Source organism: Chenopodium album, chromosome 4, assembly GCF_948465745.1.
Source record: "Chenopodium album chromosome 4, dcCheAlbu1.1, whole genome shotgun sequence".
Lineage (NCBI taxonomy): Eukaryota > Viridiplantae > Streptophyta > Magnoliopsida > Caryophyllales > Amaranthaceae > Chenopodium > Chenopodium album.
The window spans coordinates 20,632,500-20,654,557 of record NC_137837.1 but is presented as its reverse complement, the minus strand read 5'-3'; the positions used below and the strand labels follow the sequence as shown (position 1 = coordinate 20,654,557).

General features: G+C 36.3%; 2 protein-coding genes across 3 annotated transcripts; both read right to left on the bottom strand.

Moving 5' to 3' along the window:
• Nucleotides 1–1,872: 1,872 nt before the first annotated feature.
• LOC145626813 (protein ROOT PRIMORDIUM DEFECTIVE 1-like) lies at nucleotides 1,873–6,433 on the bottom strand. Of its 2 annotated transcripts, none has more exons than XR_014111089.1 (3): nucleotides 6,350–6,433; nucleotides 3,607–3,840; nucleotides 1,873–2,371 (listed from the first exon to the last, which is right to left on the bottom strand). XR_014111089.1 is itself a non-coding variant. In XM_081679282.1 (3 exons), the coding sequence occupies exon 1, from the start codon at nucleotides 6,231–6,233 to the stop codon at nucleotides 4,992–4,994; it is 1,242 nt and encodes a 413-aa protein (XP_081535408.1). In that variant the 5' UTR covers nucleotides 6,234–6,333; the 3' UTR covers nucleotides 1,873–2,371; nucleotides 3,607–3,840; nucleotides 4,976–4,991. The 2 variants fall into 2 exon arrangements, 1 of the variants encoding a protein (XP_081535408.1); XM_081679282.1 differs by lacking the exon at nucleotides 6,350–6,433 and adding an exon at nucleotides 4,976–6,333.
• Nucleotides 6,434–19,811: 13,378 nt separating this feature from the next.
• LOC145627766 (uncharacterized) lies at nucleotides 19,812–21,755 on the bottom strand. The gene is made up of 2 exons (XM_081680115.1): nucleotides 21,600–21,755; nucleotides 19,812–21,479 (listed from the first exon to the last, which is right to left on the bottom strand). Exons 1-2 carry the CDS (start codon nucleotides 21,753–21,755, stop codon nucleotides 19,812–19,814), a joined length of 1,824 nt encoding a protein of 607 aa, XP_081536241.1.
• Nucleotides 21,756–22,058: the final 303 nt, after the last annotated feature.

Genomic DNA, 22,058 nt, shown 5'->3' with positions numbered 1-22,058 from the left:
ATTATTGAGAGCATGCACTAAATTGTTATAGCGCTATTTCCTTGGTTGATGCATATACTGGATCGGGGTATATATAGTCTGTAAGCAAGATTAGGCCAATACTTATGAGGAAATCCTACTTCCAAACTAGGATGCAATACAGAGGTAGATCTTGAAACAAGTCACCTTATTCTGCATATAACTTGTTCTAAGGTGACGATCTATTGGATTACAATATTGATCCCACAATCTTAAAGAATTTTTTTTAGTAAATTTACCCTAAGTGTATTTTTATATACCACATACACTGCATCGAAGGTGATATATTGATATGCCCTTTTCAAGTAAGAAATTGTAGTCTTGCATCTTAAAGTCTTAAATTATATTGGCAAACCATTGTCTTCTTGCTTATTTCTAACCATAAAGCCGGTGGATTGTGAAGTCCAGCTGACTTTGGTTCAATGCTTAATTGTGATCTCAATTGGCAACAAAATGTCTATGTAAAATGTTAATTGTATAAGAATGATGTAAACATGATAAATTGCGAAGTTGTACATTTTTTTTTATTTTTTTAGGAAAAATTAGAAATAATAATCTCAACTTTGGATTACTCTGGAATAATCCGAACTTTGGAGGGTTTCTTTTTCTTCAATCCCAAACCAGTCTACCAAAATCAATGACTTATTATATCAGGTCACTTGACACGTGTCAAGTCCACTCCTAATTTGTCAAAAAAATTTTAAAAAGAGAAAAACCCAGAAATCGTAACCCCTACCTGATCATTATAAGTTTATAACCACCACCAGCCGTCCACGCCTACCCACCCTCTCTCCTGCCCCAATGTTGCGCCGCTTTCCCCCCAAACCCCCTGTGTCGGTCTAAGGACCCACTTCCACTCCCAATCCCCTCCTTTTTCGATTCGATTTTCCGCCAACTACATTTGAAACACAATCGAAACCCCTCTCCTACTCCCGAAAACCCCCAACAACCACTTCCTCACCGTCGAAAGCCCTAGCCGCTAGGGTTTCGTGGTAAGCGGAGTGGTGGTTGGAAGTTTTCGAAATGGGGGGGGGGGCGGGGTTTTATTAATGGTTGCGTAGGGGTTTCGGGGAGGGGGAGGGTAGTTTAGAGGGAAAGCTGAAGCAGTGACTCTAGTGGTGGGGGAGGGACGATGGTCTGGCGAGGGAGGTGGTTGGGGCTTTGGCTGGTGGTTTATTTTTAATTTTTTTTTTTTATATATATATATTTTTAACCAATTAATCTGCGACACGAGTCACTGTAACAAAAAAAAAAAAAAAAAAAATAAACCCATTCAACCGGTAACCGGTATTTGGGATTAAAGAAAAAGAAGACCTCCAATGTTCAGATTCAACTTTAGATTATTATTTCTAATTTTTCTTTTTTTTTTTTAAAGAAACTTGATGAAGGTGTAACATTTGAATTAGGTTGAGCAACTGAACTCACTGGAAAAAATTTGAAGGTTGAGGTTTATAGTATTAAGATGTTTTAGAATGTTGATCATGGAATTTAAAGTGTTTTTCAGGAGATGGCAAATCTCTAGGAAGATTGATCTTGAGAAGGTCGAGGTGCAAAGCCCTAATATGCGGGTCAAAAGTTCAAAATTTTAATCACAACTCTCTAACCCTATAATCCTCAATTTATGTGCATCTTAAGCCAATAATTTCCATAACTTCCAAGGTTCCAACATTGTTTATCTTTTCAAGTTAATAAGCATTCTACTCTTTTACAATACGAAGTAATAGAGTATGCTATCACCAAATCTCTCTAAAAATCTTAATGGTGATTTTATGTGCAATCCTTCCAATAAACTTCATGTACAACTTTTCATAACTTAGAACCCAAGAAAAAAAAAAAATTATAATTGAAGAAAACTTCCAAACAGTAACTTATGTTGATCTTATTTATTTTTTCTTTTCTAATATAAGTTTCTATATGATTGATACACCTTCTGCATTAACACAAGTATACTCTAGTAGATAAAAAGAGCAAAATACATATAGCCTTGAGGACTTTAGGAGATTCAAACAACAATAAAAATGCTGCAAGCATAAAAAAGTGTCCATATGGAGAACACATACCAAATCAATGTGTGATTTAGATAGCCTTGGCGCCCTTGGCGCATGGACCGAGTTATGAATCAAAGCACTACCATCCTTTGGATCACAATACGGATCTTTAGGGTAAACTTATTCATTGATAACCTTGTCCTGTAGACTGCATTGAGGAAGAGCTGATGCATGGGCAATGACAGGAATATCTACGAAAAAACCACTGACCAGATGCAGGAATAATTCCTGGGTAGAGAAATGATTGGCTTCGCTCCCATGAACTACATCAGCCACTTCACAGGAGTAACAGACAAAGTTGGCTCCTGCAATTAAAGAACAAAGGAAATTGGGTCAACCCTCATCATATTTACTGAATGTAGACTGAACAACAAAAACATGCAGTGCAAAAAAAAAAAAAAAAAAAAAAAAAAAACTCAATCGTTCGGGGCTTTATTTAGACCGAAATACCATGAAAGAATGATTTTCACTAGATGCTGGACCGGGTAAAATTTTAGATTCTTCGAGATCTAATAAAATTTCAGTTACTAGTCATATCCAAATACTGCGACCAATCCCCTAATTATAAACTGGGGATTGAACACCAAAATTTGTACCATCAGCAATAAGAAAACATAGCACAACCAAATCATATGTTTTAAACATAAAGGCACAATACATGCAGCGAATTTCAGCAAACACAAATAGTATTCAGAGCTTTTTTACAAAAAGATATTCACTGTCTCAATATACTCGCCCCATTTTACTTTTCAGGGTAACTCAAAAACTTGCCCCATCCTTTAATGGTCAACTTTCCTATAAAATGTCAGTGAAGTTAGGTCCTACCCTCTCTGCCATTTTCTCTCTATTTTTTCACTCTCATCGAATAATGTACCAACTCTGCCAACTGCTTACAGAGCAAGTAATTTGAGAGTTGAGACTAAAGAGTAGATAATTCAGCAAGAAGTATTCTGAAAATAATTAATGCGACTTTATTTGCAATCTGACCGGATTTTACCAATCAAAACCTTTTCTTTGACTTCCCTCAGCTAAACATTCCTCCACTCTTTCCTCCTACAACTATCTCCTCCTCACCATCAAATCTTACCATTGGGAAAAGGAAAGATTAAAAGAAGAGAGAATTAAAAGGCATACATTCAACTTTAGGTGCCAAACGATAAGATTTTAAAGTTCAGATCCCAAATGTTAAGTTATCTAAAAGTTCATTCCCATAAGTACAGCTAACAAAAGGATGACACAGTATCGTATTTTATTGACTGCTTTTCCTGAAAATTGATCAGCATCAAACTGGAGTTTGTGAGGCAGATAAGCTAATGATATTATGCAGACAAACGCTGAGAAATTCATCAACTATCCATGGTAATAATGATCAAAATGAAACATGTAGAAGACAAGATCATTTCTGAAAGAACAAAGAGAGACAGCATAAATCTAAGAGTAAAATGGATCACATTGCATCTTTATACAGCTGACAATTAAAACCAGAAAATGGAAGAATCTGCAGGTACAAATTCACAAACATGATCTTTCATCTGCTCACCTATCAAGATTGTCATGCATAAGCACAAGAGGTGTGATAGGTCAGTAATCTCAGTATCCACTTTCTGCAAGTCTTGATATACTTCTGGATTGTTGGGCACAAATATTGACTTCTACTCAACTGCAAATCACCCTCTGAAACTCCAAAGTAATGGAATTTTCACTAGGAGCTGTAGCAATAAATTGAATAGGCTCTATTGCCAACCTTATGTTTTCAGTAATCCACCATATTCATCTGCAGCAGCATACATCAACAGTTAAACAAAACAATTTTAAAAGCAACACTAATGCTACTTGAATTAACATACAAAGCATCCACCACAGAACAAAACCATACAGTTCAAGTTCTCTTCACCTTTATGAGGGAAAGTACAATCTAGCAGTCCCTTCAAGATTGCCCCCATCCCCAATTTAAGGGCTGAAGGGCGGAAATGATATCCCTCAAAATTTTTGTCGCTAGAATTCATCAACTTAAAATCCCAGTGTAAAAGCAGCATTATAAAAGTAGGATATACAAGCTATGATTTGGAACATATATAGACGCGCTTTTTGGCTTTAGTCTTATTGCATTAGTGTCTTAGTGCCTTTCTTACTGTATTAGCTACGATCGAGGTAAACAACAAGGACTTCTACAGTCACGGAAGAGTCGGGGCTCTTAGGAATCTTAGCTTGCTTCCTGTGATCACTTATTCCCTTCTAGTCTCTCACGAAGACATGTCAGGTTTTTTCTTTTATATAGCAAATGTATAATATCCCCCCCCCCCCCCCCCCTCCCCAACCAAAAAAGAGGTGGTAAGACTGTAAGAGTACATCAAATAACAAAAAACAATCTTATATGTAGGGAATTCTCTAAGTAACCAGTTTTAATTATCCTTTTATGTTTACCAAAGTCTATCATACATTTCTCTACATAATATACTAAGAAATTGTTAAGACAACACTTAAGTAACCAATTTGAAATGATGATACGTTAATACCTCAAAATTAATATACATCTCATAAGGATGTGAAGTGATGCCGTAATAAACGAATCAAAAACTCACAAAGTTAAAATACGTGTCACATATTATATTGCACTAAATCTCAGTAGATAGAAAGCTGAAATAGTTACAAACTACCAATTTCAGCATGAAATCATGAATATACAGAGTCACTATTGTATAATATAGCAATAAGGTTTTTGATGAGATGCTGCAATGTGAAATGTAATCAGCTATAGCTAAAAGAGATCTCTCCAGACCAATATCAGTCAATCATTTTAACCTAAAGAGACAGTAATAAACTTATCTGATTGTTTTCAAATTGTAATCAACAATAGTTGTTTAGATTAGAATGATAAAAAAGATGGAAACAGATAAGCATGTACCCACCATCTTAGCTCTGACATTATTGATCTGTGCCAGTATTGTCTGAAACTGAAGAGGCAGAAATCAGTTTATTATCTTTGTTTTGCACATCATCTTCCCCATTGACAGAATTTTGAGTTGTAGTTAACATTCCACGACGTTCCATCATAATCAGATAAAGAAGCTTCATCCTAGCCTCATAGACAGGATTTGGGTTGATCAATCGTCCCCTTTCATAAGCTTCTCTCAAGAAAACTGTATGCATCTTCCCTTTGTTAGACAAGTAAAATATCCCAGGGTGATCCAAAAATAAATCTCTGATATTCAAATCAATCCCAAACCACTTCCTGAAGTGACTGATCTTCTCCACCTCCACCATTTTCTCAACTGTCAAACTCATGAATTCATGAACAATAGCAACAGCTCGTTTCTCCAGCCCCTTTAAACCAATCTTTGCTCTCTTCTTCTCTCCTACAACCTCATACGGTCCAACATATGGCAACTTCTGCCATTCCCTAACCTTTGTCCTAAAAGTCTTCTTCAACTTCATTCCAGGTGGAAACCCTTGCTTAAAACTATATCGCATCTCCGTCCTATCAACCTTCGAATCCTCCTTACAACACTCCAAAACCCGCCAATCCTCCACTGCAGCAGTAAAATGATCACTAGGGTAACTACCAACAAGCTTCAAAACATGAGTATTCGGCTCATTTCCATCACAAAGCAAGAACAACTGAGGATTCCTTGCAATCACAGACTCCTCAAAATCATCAGGAAGACCCAACTCCCTCCACACTTTAAAAACCGCCCTCAACGGCACTGACCTAGACACCGACATCAACAATACTCGAACCAATCGTTCCACAACCAACGGCAAAGACTCATTAATCGCACCCGCCTCCAACCGAGAAATCTCAACCACTTTATCAGTCAATTTACAATAAGGCATAGACTTGGTATGATCATAGAAAATCTCAAAAACATGAGGGTACCGACGAAGAAAAGACGGTGCACCCCGATTAAGGTGAAGTCTTTGAGACAACCTAGACAAGAAATCAACTGAAACTGAAGGTGGGTTTTTGTTAGGGTTTGCCAAGATTAAGTCTTGAATAGCAATTACTTTAACAAGCTTCTTGTAATGATCCATATACTTCTCAAATGTTGGGTCTCTTGCCCTAGATGCTACATATTGCACTGATGAAATTGTTCTTATTGTTGAATTTGAACTAAATGAAACAGAATTTGAGAATTTTAACATGAATTTGACTAATTGTATTGCCATTACATTAGATTTTGTTTAAATTCAAGGCTACTGAACCCCAAAATCTGTGTAAACACTTGTAAAACTTGAAAAAAATAATGTGAATTTGAATAAAATTAAAATACACATTGATTTACCTGAGAGCAAAAGAGTCTTGAATTCAATTTTTCTGGAAATATTTGAATACTCATGAAAATATGAAATCGTTTTCCTTCAATGTTGTAATTCTTCTGTATTCAAAGTTTTATTGTAAGCATTTACCAATTAAAGCTGCAGTAGTACATTGTTTAATCTTTTCATGAAGATCCAAGTTCGAATCCTGGCTGCAGCAAAGAATTTTTTGTTTGTAATGAAGATCCAGGTTCGAATCCTGGCTGCAGCAAAGAATTTTGTTTGTTTGTATGTTATCTTTCAATAATTATACGAGTAAAATTATTTTGTTTGGAAGATAATAACAAAAAAGCTGCAGTAGCACGTTGGCTAAATCTTATGGACAAAGAGACCCAGGTTTGAATCGACAATCTAAAACTATCCCTCTCTTTGATTGGGAAACTCTTGACAAAGAAACCCTTCAATTTGGAGGCGGTGAGGAAAACCCTAGTTTCAATTTGGAGTTTGAAGGAAGGAATAGCTGTGCGAACAATTGAAACAAACCTTTTCGTATTCCAATTTTATTGCATAGAAGATAAAGAACGTGTGCTGGATGGGTGCCTGTGGACCTTTAAGGATCATATCTTGTTACTTAAAGAGATGAACAGTGATGAGCAACCATCTGAGGTGGTTTTCGACAAATCCCCTTTTTGGATCAGATTAACAGATGTTCCATTCAATCGTCGCAAGGAAAGTGTAGCAATTGATATTGGGCAAGCTTTAGGGGGTTTTCTTGAATTTGCTAACAGCAACCCTCTAGGATGGGAGATGGATATGAGAATAAAGGTGATGATTGACATCAACAAACCATTACGAAGAGGCATTAAAATTGCAACTTCCAATGGCAATGCCAAATGGGTCGACATAAAGTATAAACGACTTGGAGAATTTTGCTTTTTCTGTAAACTAGGACATATTGACAAAGAGTGTCAAGAAGAGGTCCCGCATTCTGATGAGCAAGTCATCTATCAATATGGTCCTTACCTACGTGCATCTCCAAACAGGAGACGCGCTTTCGTCTTTATGGCTGAAAAGCCTAAGCAGAGGGACTGGATGATGTCTAATAAGAAGGAAAAAGCTCGTACCCTGAATTATATGGACCCAAAGGCTATCAGACTTGGCCCTCCAAGAGCAGCGAGGAAGCTCCTCTTTGGCTCTCCTAGCGCTGAAAATTATCATAGTGATAAGGATGATCCCACAATGACAGCAGAGAAACAACATGTGTTAGCTCTTTCTGAACCTGAATTACAATTTACAGAAAACCGTAGAGGTTTGAGTAATATGACAGAAGAGGTGCAGGGAGAGAAATTAATTCTTGAAGGAATTAATACGGAGGTTGATATTGAGAACCTGAACCAATTCGAGTCAAGTAAGGTGGAGGCTAGATGTGTAAGCCCTAGCAGAAAAGGTGGAGGGAACCTGAGAGGTTGGAAAAGGATAGAAAACAAAAATCACATTCCAACAGGCCAGTGCTCCTTGAATGACAATTTTGATGTCATGATGTTAGAAGCTTCAGTTACAAAGAGAGGGGCAAAGATTGATACTGAGAACTTGAGAAGTCAGGTGCGGGAAGCAGCTAATAAACGTTTAAAATTTTCTTTTACACTCAACACCGGGGACGGCGATTTCCAAGTAGGAGGTCTTGGTGGAAGCCAAACCTCCGAACATCAATGATAGGTCTTTCGTGGAACTGTCGGGGGTTGGGGAGTCTTCGGGTAGAGAATGCACTTAAGGGCGTGATTCGACTTGAGCATCTCCATGTTGTCTTCCTCTCGGAGACAAAGTTAAAGGGTAGAGAGTGGGAGAGTGTGAAGAGAAAACTGAAATTTGACAACTTTATAGGTGTTGATTGTACTGGTACTGGAAGACAATGGAGTGGTGGTTTATCAATGTTTTGGAAGGACTCAATCAATTTGACCCTCCTTTCTTTATCCTTGAATTGAACCACATGGACTTTTTAGTGTTAAGGGAAAACAACCAGCAGTAGCGGCTTACTGGTATTTACGGGCACCTAGAGGAGGGTAAAAAACATGAAACTTGGAGTTTACTGGAATACTTGGGCAGAGATAATGATAGGTTGTCGTACACCTGTCAAAAATAAATTCCTAACAAAACCAACTAACAATGTAGTAGGGTAAGTAGGATCAAATCCACAAGGAGATGGTATTCAATCTAACTTCTAAGAAATTGGAGAAACTAAACTATGTCACGAAATTGGGATAGAAAAATAGTCTAAATTAAAAGAGGGATAAAATAATTAATAAAAAGACCTAGGGTTATGGTTCACCATGTTTATAGTTCTAAATGTATCAAATATCAATAACAATTCAATCAATCAATTATCTAGAGCAATTGCTAAGCCTACGATCGGGTCTTAACGCTCTCAATTCAACATATGTAGTTCGGTCGCTAACATAATCAGAATTGCTAATTGTAGGTAAGCCTCTAAAATTAAGATCTTTCGATTCAAACTCTTATTAACATGAATTAATCATACAATTGATCAGGTTGCAAGATTAACAACAAAACACTATCAATTAGAGAAATCAATAATTAAAATATCAATAACATTAATCAAGATTCATAGTATAAACATGGATTCCCAAACCCTAGAAATAAACTACTCTAGCATGAAATAAATAATTAAAACTAAAACTAATAAAGAAAGCATAATCAAAAGTAAAGAAATAATATTACCTCTATAAATTAAAGTAACAAATTCAAGGACAAATCCATGGAGGAATCCATGGAGTTGTCCATGAAAAACTAGGGCTAAAGAGAAAGCTAAAACGAACGTAAAATAAAAAGTATAAAAAGGCATAAGGGAAAAATAATATCCCTTGGAGTATTTATATTATCCCAAAACTAATCTAAAAATAATTAAAGAAAAGTAAAATATAAATTACACAAGTTGTCAAACGATTGGACGATAGAAGATGACGTGGCACGAAGATGCTCGATGGAATCGAGGGCCAAGCAAAAGACGTGCTACGATGCCCCTTGCTTGCTTCTTTAGTGGGTAAACTGGAGCTATATCTCCCTGGTCGAGTGAGCTCTCGCTCGGGGCTACTATTGCTCGAGGCCTATGCGAGCTACCTTGCGAGCTCTCGCTCGGGGCTACTGGGCATTGTGTCAACTTCATAGGCTTGTAACTTCTGATTTATAAGTTGTATATAGGCGTGTGACCTACTGTTGGAAAGCTCTTCAAGTCTAGTTTCCAACGTAACTTGAATCACTTCAATTTAATTTGTATAACTCATGTTATGATCAAAAGAGCGAGCAAAGGTCAGTTTTGCCACTTTGTAAAACATCGTTTTACTTCGTTTCTAGCTCAAATTCATTTCCGAAAGATGCATAGCAACCCTTGTGGATATTATATTCATTCCTTATGCATATAAATCTCAAAATAATATTGCACAAGTATATATCCTTCATTGAACAACCTCGATCATTGACTTTTCATCCTTTCATTGTCCTATTCAACTCCAAACACTACGAAAGCGTCCAAATGTCTATCAAATCACCTGAAACATTAAGAAAAACATAAACGGAGCGTAATAGAGTACAAAATAAACAACTTATGTATTTACGACCTAAAAAGCAACAAAAGACCTAAAAGATACTATAAACTTAGCATAAACGTGCCTATAAACTCTATATAAATATGACTCATCAGATAATAACCTGGTGGCTCTGTTTCGGCGATTTTAATAGTATTCTATCACACTCTGAAAAAGTAGGGGGGAACCCTAAGTAACAGGGTGAGATTGATAATTTTAAAAATTCCCTCGAAATGTAAGCTTGAAGATGTGTATTTCAGAGGACCCCAGTACACTTGGAACAATAACAGAGTGGCTAATGATAATATACAAGAACGTCTCGATCGGTTCTTGGCAACGGAGGACTGGAAAAGTATGTATCCCTGTACTATGTTTGAGCACTTACCTAAGCGACGTTTTGACCACATTCCTCTGAAAATAAACATCAAAGAGCAGCTTAGGGTGAGTTGTAGGAAAAAGAAGTGTCGGAGGGGTTTCAAGTTTGAAAAAGAATGGTTTCGAGATGAGGAGTACGGGAAAATTGTCTCTGAGATGTGGGAAACGAGTGTTGGTAGTTGTATTCCAAGAAAAATTGAATTGTGTGCAAGTAGATTAAGCACTTGGAACTCAAAATGAATAAATGACTTCCCTGATGAGATTGCCAAACGCAGAGAAAGAATGAAAGTCCTGATGTCGTCCCTAGCCCCAACTAAAGAAAATAGTGAAGAGATGAGAGTGATAGATGATGAGATTGATGAGCTTGAAAAAAGAGAAGTGACTTTTTGGGCTCAACGTAGTAGACAAGATTGGATTTGGGAAGGTGATAAAAATATGTCCTTTTTCATAAAAAAGCCAAGCAAAGAAGACAACGAAACACAATCATGGGTGTTTTTTTATGAAGGAGGTACTTGAAGGAGAGAAGAGAACGAGGCAGAAGCAGTGTTTTAGGATTTTTTCAAATTCCTTTTCACCTCGAATGGAGAAAATGATATGTAACCACTACTGGAGAAGATTGAGGCTCGGGTCACTGACCAGATGAATGAAATTCTTGCTGCAACATACACAAAGGAGGAGGTGATTAAAGCACTGAAACATATGCATTCTACAAAGGCACATGGACCCGATGGAATGCCCGCCCTCTTATAAAAAATTTTGAAATCTTATAGGGGAGGATGTGATTGAATATGTGCTTGATATCTTGAATAATGGGTTCTCGATTGAACAAATAAATCATACCCACTCGTTCTTATACCCAAAAAGAAAGATTGTGAGTATACAAAAGATTATTGACCCATTAGCTTGTGTAATATTCTTTATAAGATCGTCTCAAAAGTGCTCTCTAATCGTCTTACAGCAGTTCTTCCAGAGGTGATTAGTGAAATCAAAGCGCTTTTGTTCCCAGAAGGTTAATTACGGACAATGTACTTGTTGCTTACGAAATGTTTCATTATCTTTGGAAGAAGAAAACAGGAAAAACGGGGTACATGGATTTGAAACTCGATATGAGTAAAGCCTACGACCGGGTGGAGTGGACTTTTGTTTAGGGAATGATGATGAAACTTGGTTTCAACCAAAATTTGTCAGCCTTATTATGAGATGTCTGTCTTCAGTAACATACTCCGTTCTTTTCAATGGGTTCCCAACAAATTTTTTCAAGCCAAGTCGTGGCCTTAGGAAGGGGGACCCCATCTCCCCCTTCCTTTTCCTTATATGTGCTGAAGGTTTTTCGGCCTTGTTAAGAGATGCTCAAGCACGACAGATTATACATGGAGTGAAGATTGGTAGAAATGTAAATCCCCTCTCTCACCTCTTTTTCGCCGATGATAGCCTACTTTTTGCTAGAGCGAATGACACGGAGGTGGGGGCCATTCTTGATATCCTTACCACATATGAGATTGCATCGGGTCAAATGATAAATTTGGAGAAATCAAAAGTGTCTTTCAGTCGTAATGTCAGTGTAGACACCCAATTGTGTCTTCCCAAAACCAAACCCAGTGATGAATACCTTCACTACGTGAAAAAAGGAATTTGGCACCGGTTCAAACCCGGCCTAAGGCACCGGTTTGAACCGGTGCCTATGTGGGGGGTGCCAAAAAGGGTTATTAAAAGGCACCGGTTCGAACCGATGCCAAAACTCGTAATTGGCACCGGTTAACCGGTGCCAAAAATGGCCAAAAAAAATAATTTTGTTGTTTTTGGCACCGGTTAACCGGTGCCAAAAGTGCCAAAAAATATAATTTTTTTTTTTTGTTTTTGTTTTTTCCACTTAAAAATTAATTAGTCTAAAATACATAACAACATCAAAACGTAATATAAATCGATTAAAACATCATCAATATCTTCGAAAATTGCAACATCAATATCATCGAAAATTTGCAAATTTGCAATACATAATAAAAAAAAAAATTACAACATATAAATACAAAAAAAAATTACAACATATAAATACAAAAAAAAATTACGATATAAATTTAAAAAAAAAATTACAATATTGTTAATCAAAAAAAAAAAAAAAACAAAAACACCAGTATCTTGCTTCTTCGATTTCATATATGAATCTGCATCAATTATTAAAAAAAAAAAACATTAATACAATTAAGCTTCGAAAAAAAAACCCAGAATTTAATCCCAAAAATTAAAAAAAAAATTCAAACCCAATCTGAAAAACCAAAACCCAGAAACCCAATTTGAAAAACCAAAACGCAAAAACAAAAACCCAGAAACGCAAAAACAAAAACCCAGAAACCCAATCAGATTTTAATCGAACAAAACCCAGAAAACAAAAAAAATTGAAAGAGAAGTGAAACAAAAACCCAGAAACGCAAAAAAATTGAAACAAAAAACCCGTTGAAACCCAGAAACGCAAAAAAATTGATACAAAAAACCCTTAATGTTGTTGTTGTTGTTGTTGTTGTTGCGGTGGTGGTGTTGTTCTTGTTGCGGTGGTGGTATTGTTCTTGTTGCGGTGGTGGTGGTGTTCTTGTTGCGGTGGTGTTGTTGCGGTGGTGGTGTTGTTCTTGTTGCAGTGGTGTTGTTGTTGTTGTAGAGAAAGAGAAGTGAATGGGACGGAGAGATCGAGGAGAGAGAAGGGAGAGGAGAGGAGAGAGAATGGAGAGGAGAGAGTGAAAGAGGCGGATTGAGAGGAGAGAGAGGAGCAAGGTGCGCTTTAGGGTTTTAAGGAGAGATAAGGCCGGTTTTTTTTTTTAAATAATTAAAAGGTTCGGTTCACAAAGGCACCGGTTCAAACCGGTGGCCTTTATGTTTTAGGCACCGGTTTGAAGTGAACCGGTGCCTTTTACCTTCCCACCAATTTTGTAGCCTATTTTTGGCACCGGTTTGGACTGAACCGGTGCCAATTAGGGGGTGCCTTTTTGATATTTTCTACTAGTGCTTTCACGTCATTTGATTATAGAACAAAGAAAAAGTGTGAAAATTCTAATGTTGAGGATGTTTCTATAACCCTTATAAAAGCCCCAAGCACCAAGACTGTAGCAATTTTACTGTTCCTTATGAACAGGAAATTGACTGTTTTGCCCTCCCTGCCCCTTAGCACCCTTCTCTGGTTGACCAAGTTGACCGGGCTATTTCGGTCTTTTTGCTTTGACATTGCATGTGCTCTCAGCGGGCTGACGCGTGGCAATTCCTCTTTCTTTGTCGGTGTTCTGCAGCTTACTCTCTTTCTTTCTTTCCTGCTTTCTTTTCCCATTAGCTATGTCTTTCTTCCTTTCGTTTGTTTTTATATGGCTAGAGTATTTCTTTTTCGTTTTTCCTTTTTCTTTCTTAGTAAATTAATTGTTGATTTTTGATTGTGTGTGGGTGTTGCAGCGGCTGTGTCAATGGCGGAATTTCAAGGAATTGGTGGTGGTGTAGTTGCGCGATTTCGAGGAGTTAATGGTGGTGTTGTTGCGCGAATTCGAGGAGCTGATGGTGGTGTATTTGCCCAATTTGAAGGACCTGGTGGTGGTATTTTTTTGGATCTGGTTGTTTCGTGCTATAAGGTATTCTCCTCTTGAGTATTTGTCAGTAGGAAATTTGTGCATAATCAAAATCAAATCAAAATCAAAATATCAATTCAAAATCAAAATATCAATTATAAAATAAAGACGTGAGAAGTGTTTTTAAGCAAATCTAATTATAGCATTAGTACCATTTCAATTTACCTATAGTATCTCATTGATTAAAAACATGAGTTAGCTAATTTAAATAAAATTAGAATTAGCATTGTGTAATAAAAATTAATTTCTCTTATAAATTTTGTTTAAGGATTTTATAAAGAGATTATGAACGAAAAATAATCTCTTGTAAATTTGTCTTATTAGTTTATTATTTAAATATAAACTTAGCTTCAGAAACTACAGTGATAGGGGAAATTGCTTTTGGAGAGTTTGGTGCTGTAATGTGTATCTATGTGTATTTAAAAATTTATAGAGGGGTTTTAGTGTGTACTAACTTCCTTTTTTTCTGAAGAGATAAAAATACCTTTTTTTTTTTTTTTTTTTTTTTTTTTTTTTTTACTATAATAATGATAAAAATAAACTAGAGTATATTTCAGATGTCTTTTTTGGTTGCAATGTATTATTTAATAATTTTTGAGGAGAAGATATTTTTTTATGATGTACTAGAACAATTTATATGGTCTGGTTTTTTTGGCTAATAAAATATATGGGATATGTCCTTTGCTTTATTCTTTATTATCAGTTTATATATATATATATATATATATGTGTGTGTGTGTGTGTGTGTGTGTGTGTGTGTGTGTGTGTGTGTGTGTGTGTGTGTGTGTGTGTGTGTGTGTGTTCTGCATGTTTGGTTTGTTTCAATTTTCTGACTTGCTTCTTCTTTATCTTCTGTCTGAAAGAAAAGGTTTGTATGTGAAACTTTGCTGGGGTAATTGGTTAATTAGATTTTCATAAAAATATAATATCATGGGTTTAATTCCTTATGGATCTCATTTGTACAGACAACATTGGATATTAACTTAATGAATCTTGAACTTTTATACACCATAATTTCCTGGACATACATTAATGTACAATATTTGAATTTACAGTTATACATTTTTTTATAGGAAAGTAAATTAGAACAATTACTTGAAATTAGTTGTTTATGCATTTGTGTTATTTCTGAAGCATTCAATTTAGTTACATAGCTTAATTTTTTTTGCCCTTGTGTTTTTTGTTTTTCTTTTTTCTTTTTTTTGGATAAGAAAAGGGAAAAAAAAGAATAATTGTAGGTGTATGCACTTGGAGCTGGCTGTGCTGGTAAAATTAATTGCAGCTACTGGTGGTAAGTTTATTGTTAGTGATTTAACTTGGAATTTTATAAGGTGGCTTGGGTTTCTTACATATGTTACCTTAGTTGTTGCACTTTGATTGTAGTTTAAGTTTAGAGGATGTATATGTTAAATTTTTTTTTTCCCGGTTACAGGTTATGGCTATTCAGTCAAGCAAAATTGCCATTCCATTTCGACCTCTTTTAGGTCAATTGATTGATTGTTTAAATTTTCCTAAACCGATTTATGGTTTCATAGATAGGGATAGGAATAATGCTTGTGTTCGTATTAAGACTGAATGTGGGAAGTCTGAATTTGTATTTTTCGGTGGGGAAGCTAACACAGTTAAGGAGTCCCAAGAGAGAGCAGCTCAAAAAGCTGTGCAGAAATTGATGAACCAGTTTGGGGTGCGGGTGAATGATTTTACATCCGATAGAGCAAGGATGTATCAGCTATGCAGTAAGCTTTTTAAGCATAAGGTGGTTGAGTTATGTAGTGAAAAAGGGATAGTGATGCCTGGTGAACAGAAGATTTTGGGCAAAAAACCATCTGATGATGTTTTTCATGTGACGATTGACTTTGTAGGCTTTTTAGGAGCTGTTGTTACAAGGACTGGAGCAGAGGTGAGTCCATTAGAGACTATTTGGGTTGAAAATTTGGGCTTTGTGTCTTGGCTAACAGTGTCTTGCCCACATAATGGAGGTGAAATGGAATGCATATATAGTGATGTTTGTCCTGAGTTAGCTGATGCGAGGCAAAAGGCTGCCAAAAGAACTATTCATTACTTGGTGACTAAGTATAATCTAGAGATCATTGATGCTAATTATGGTGCAATTTCGGAGAAGCATGTTTCTTGCAGTGCTCTAAAGAGAAGGTTTTACCAATTAAAGGAGCATTTGGCTGCCAGAGAAGAAAACTTTGCTACTGATGAATGCTTGACTCCTACTTCTGAGAGGTTTCAGATCCCTAAGATTGGTTTGCCTCCAGCTGCTCCAGTTAAAAGACGTTCGGTTACAGCATTAGATGCATCATCTTCTTCTACTGTTAGAGTTGCCGAACCTTTGGTTTCTGGCATACCTGAATTAGAGACTGTATGGAAGTGGGCAAAGTTTGTTTAGCCTATATGGAGACTTACATTAGTATTTTGGGTAGAAAGTTGTATGCCTGGATATAGGTGTTTAGATTTAGCATTGATATATGCTTATTATCTTTCCTTTTGTCTTAGAGCCTAGGTCTATGAGTAGTAATGGCTGAAATTTTTCATTAGAAAACAGACTTGAAGGCTGTAATTGAAATATAATGTAATGTGTATCTTGAGTAATGAATGGATTAACTTTTGATTTGTAGTTGCTTCATGAAAATTTAATAATTTTATTGTTATTCTCATGACTTCTTAATTTAATATTGCTCTTTGATTAATTTTATTGTTAATTGTATGTCTTCTTAATTTGACAATGCTCTTTCATGTTTGGTGTTAAATATGTTCAATATTTTATTTTTTGAAGCTACATGGAAAATGTAAATACGGGTTTTAATTATGCATTAGCTTTTCTGTTTGCAGTAAATGGTAGCTATGTATGTATACTGATTAGGGGTGAGCAAAAATTTAGGGTACCCTGATATGGAACCGGAACCTGTTCGGAACCGCAGGTTCCAAACCCGGAACCTGTTGATCAGGTTCCGGTTCCGGGTAATAAAATTAGGAACCTGTTGCAACAGGTTCCGGTTCCGGGTAATAAAATTTTGGATCTAGAACCTGTAGGGTACCCTGTTAGTACAGGTTCCCTATAGGGTTCATGAAACCGGAACCTATATGGTATTAAATATTCTAGACAATTAGTGTTGGTTTGTTATATTTGAAGTACTATACTAAAGTTGTAAGCATTTATTGTGATCATCTATTTTAAAAATAATAAATTTGTCACAATTTATCAAGTAAATATTAAGCTTACTTTGACAAACAGGGTACCCTGTTTAGGAACCGGAACCTGCAGGTTCCGGTTCCGGTTCCCAATTCTTAGGAACCTGTTGCAACAGGTTCCGGTTCCGGTTCCTATTTTTAGGAACCTGTTGCAACAGGTTCCGGTTCCGGGTCCTGATATTTTTACAGGGTACCCTGCTACGCTCACCCCTAATACTGATATTCAAATTTCGATTGTATAACTTAGTTCATGTATATATATAAGCATGTGAGGGAATATGGAGAAAAGGAAATCTCTAAAGTAGGATTAGAGTTAGAGGAAGTAACAAGATGAGATAATGACAAGCTTCAATGGCTTTATAAAATAATACAAAGCAAGTATTGTTAATGATATGCACATGCTCTTACTAAGGTACAAAATAATGTAGTAGATTAGTATAATTCATTTTATTTTGTTTTGTGGCAGTGAAAACAGGGGGATATTGCAATTTCAAATCGAGATCAGTGTAAAATTCAGGAATTATTGTTATTGATGCTGCTTTAATCACAGAAGTTTACGCAAAACAAATATTGGAACAGGTAAATATTTGCTTGAGTTGAAGGAGATATGCAAGTTAATGTATTAGATTGATCAAATTTGTGAGGATTTAAATTGCAGAGCCTTTTAAATTGCTCCTTGTTTTTTATTAAAAAAACATCTTGTTAGCTGCACCTTCTGAGTATTTCTATATGTGTTCTTTTTACTATTAATGACATAAACTGGGATCATTAATAACTTGTGCAAATTGTTGAGATGTGCATGCAAATGGTTCACATGACTTGGTCTGCAGCAAAGTAATATGGGTATATCTGAAAATTTTGCATGATGCTTATGATAAGTTTTTCTATTTATATGCGCATTACTATCTTCATTTATGATATTTATTTTATGTTCGAGTTGCTGAGTTATTGTTTTAATTGTTTATATGATAGCTGATGCACCTATTAATTTTAAGAGACCATCATTTCAAGGTCGAAAATCAAAGCGAATGAGTTCTTTGGTATCAACTCATAATTCTACTAGGTAAAATAGATGATTTAAAATAATAAAATTATTATTTTGGTGAACTAAATTCATAGGTTCTTTATTCTTTCTGCAGTCAAGCAGAACAACCAAAATCGAAAAAGCCTAAATCAAGACCTTCTAAATATATTGTACTTGAAAGTGGGTCCTTTGCCTTACATTGAGTTACCAAAGTGAATATATATATATATATAGTCTTTTTTTATAAGATCTGGCTTAATTTCTTTTTGGTCATGCTACAGAGAGGCCTTTGACTCACAGATCTACACCAATAAATGGCCAAAGTTCAAAACAGCTAAGGGATGCAGCTAAAACTAAGGTTTAGTAGTAATTTCAGTTTATCTATTTAGCACACATACACAGTTGCACAATCAAATTATCTCAAATATCCTTTAATGCTATTACAGAAACCCCTGCGGCAACTATAGGAAAACCATTACCTAGGCATCCCCTAGAATTATCTCCACCTACTTACTGTGATAAGTGTGGAGCTAAGAAGTTTGAGTTTGAAACTCTACATTTTTGCTGTGGCAATGGTGATATTAAAATAGCTGAAAATGAATATCCCCCTGAATTAATGAAGCTTTTTACTTCAAGAGATGAAGATGCTCTGCATTTTAGAAAATATGCACGATTATACAATAACTTATTTGCTTTTAGTTCAATTGGAGGTAAAACTAATAGAGAAACATACAAAGGTATATATGTCTTTAAACTGCACGGCCAAATATATCATTCTGTACCAGACTTATTACCAGATGAGAATGGTCCAAAGTATCTGCAACTTTATTTCTATGATGGGCAAAATGAATTGAAACACAGAACAGACCGCTTTCCTGAATTAAGACAAGATGTTATTGACAAATTAATGCAAGTAACTAAAGATAATCCATATGCAAGATTTTTCTGCTCTTTGAAAGAAGTAAATGTTGATGAGCGTACTAACATTATAATAAATTCAAACACTGTAGCAGATCAAAGAGTATATAATGCTCCCACTTCAGATGAAGTTGCTGTTATCTGGCCTGATAGTGTTTCGTCAAGTCAGAGTTCATGGCCACATGTTCTTGTAACAGCAAAGTCTTCAAAATCCCATCGGATTGCTCATTTTTATGGGTGCTATGATCCTTTGCAGTATCCCTTGTTATTCCCAAGAGGTGAATGTGGTTGGCATCAGGGTTTAAAGAAAACTTCTTATGGTAGAGACAGACAAGTGGCAACCGAACCTGATCCGATACAGTCCTGCGCAGTGCACACTCCGGCAGATTTTCTAGATACAGAGGCTGCTCGTAAGTTCTTAAAAGAATAATGGTATTCTTTTTAAAGATGTTTCTATGCCTGTGTTTCCTTATCGTATGCTTAATTTGAATTTTCTCTGGACTTTAATGTTTGTAGTAGCTTCTGGAAAACATACCAAAGCTGATAAGAATATCTCTGCAAGGGAATACTATTGCTATAAGCTTCAAATCAGACCAGGAAACATGCTGTTAAGAGCAGGCCATGCATTTTTGCAGTATATCACAGACATGTATATCAAAGTTGAAAACACAAGGTTAGATTTTTTTCGGCAAAATCAAGATACAATAAGAGCGGATCTTTATAAAGGGATTCTAGACACGGTAGAGAGTGGCCAGACAAGTGCAGCTAATGTTGGTCATAAGTTCATTTTGCCACCATCATTTATAGGAGGCCCTCGTGATATGAAAAGGAGATGTCTGAATGCAATAGCTCTTAGATTTTCGGTTAACCTGAATCTCCGCAAATGCTGCCATATATAAGAACTCACTATACTTGCTTCCACTGCTTCTCTAATAGTCTTGTTAGGAACAACAGGCAACACTTGTCGAAAGTCTCCACCGAAGACAATTACCTTCCCACCAAATATCACATCACTATCACATATGTCTTGTAATAGAAGGTCTAGAGATTCTAGATTTTGCTTGTTTGCCATAGATGCTTCATCCCATATTATAAGAGCCGTTTCTTTTATTAACGCTGCCAGGCTACTTTGCTTAGAAACGCTGCAAGCTAATGAAGCATCACTGTCTAATGGAATTTTGAATCTTGAGTGTGCTGTTCTACCTGATGGAATATTTGCTGCAGCTATTCCAGACGTAGCAGTAGGTAAAGCAATCTTATTCATAAGGCGGATCTCAGCATATAGTGCATTATATAAGAACGTTTTACCAGTTCCACCAGGACCATCTACGAAAAATGCCCCTGGTTTTCCTTCTACGATATGCTGCATAATACAAGTAAAAATTTCCTTTTGTGCGGTATTAAGCAAGCCACGACTTTCTATACAATTTTGAGGAATCGGAGCATCTAAGGCATCTTGAATGTCTTTTGTTCTATCAATCTGGTTATCATTGTCTTCCATTAAAACAGCCAGACCACAAGCAGATAATGACTTGCCCATGGCCTCTAAATGTTGCTCTACTGATCTGACAGTTAATCTTTTAATTTTGTTTTCTACACCAGGATATTGGCGTGCAAAATCTTCTGATAATGCAGAATAATATTTAAACCATAATTCTTCAGGGTTACTTGGCTGACAAAATATAAGAACAGTTGCAAATAGTCGGCGTAAAGCCCGAGGGAGCTGAATTTCAGTTGCTTCTGCCAAACAAATGCTTGCAGCATCGTCCTCTTCCAAAATGCCAACTCTTAGACATGCTACTTTGAAATTTGCACACACATAACCTTCAACTGTGCGCAAGTCTGTGAAAGATTTTGGACTTTTGACATTCAGTAATAGAAGCCGAAGGTAAAAGCGTTCACCCTCCGAAGGAGCGACAAAAGCTAATCGCCCTATCATCACTTTTTTATTTTGTCGTTTGGACCATGATTTTGCTGAAGCATCCCACTTATAGTGTTCAGGAAATTCTACATATGAGTAACCAAGACCATTATCAGTAGTTGCATTCATACGGAAGAACTCAGTTAATTGAGTCCTACCATAAACATCGCTTGCAATACCAACATCCAGACGTTCATAAGGGCGTACACAAACTGTGTTCATGTCTGGAATATGAACTGACAAAGGTAAGACTGGTGGATGCATCTCAAATAAATCAAATCCAAAAATTCTCCAAGCTGCCTCACATGGCGACACCCACCTCCCCGACTGAAACTGAGCAATTTCATCGTTACAATTTTTATCTTCAGCCAGAATATTGAAGGCCACTCGATCATGTCCCTTGTAAACATACTTATATAAATATTTCACTGCTTTAATAGTTGAAAAAACTTCTACGTTCAAATGACAATCAAAGAGTGCTGTGAGATAGGGGTTATAAGGGACAACCCATCGGTTATCTAACTGAGCATTTATGACTTTCAATTGTTCTCCAGTATCAGTTCTCTTATATCAAGGATAGCCATCTTTATTTGTTGTTGTTTGTGCGGTGAATTGTTTTGGGTACCCATTTTTACAAGAAACAACATTATCCTTCTTTCTCATACAAGGACACTCTGGATTTAAGTGGCCACATGGTCCATGCATCATATGCCTTAACACAATTTTACGCAGCTCAGGCTGAGTAACAGGAGGTATTTCTGCACAGACATATTTATCATAATCAGCAGGACACTTCATCTTATGCTGTTGCTCTAGAATCAAGAGGAAATGAGCATGTGGAAATCCTCTTTTCTGAAATTCTATGACATATATCATTGCTGCCACTTTACCAAATACTTCATCTTTCTTTATTTTGTTTTTCAGAGCAATCAACTTTGCTCAAAGTATACGAGCAACTAATTCTGGCCGGTCTTGTGCGGTCTCACCGGGCTCTAGCTCAGCTTTTATCTCTGGCCAATTTGCATTGCAGGTCATAATGACAAAGAGATCAGGTTTCCCATATTTTCTCAGTTTTTACTTGCAGTGGGAAACGATGAACTG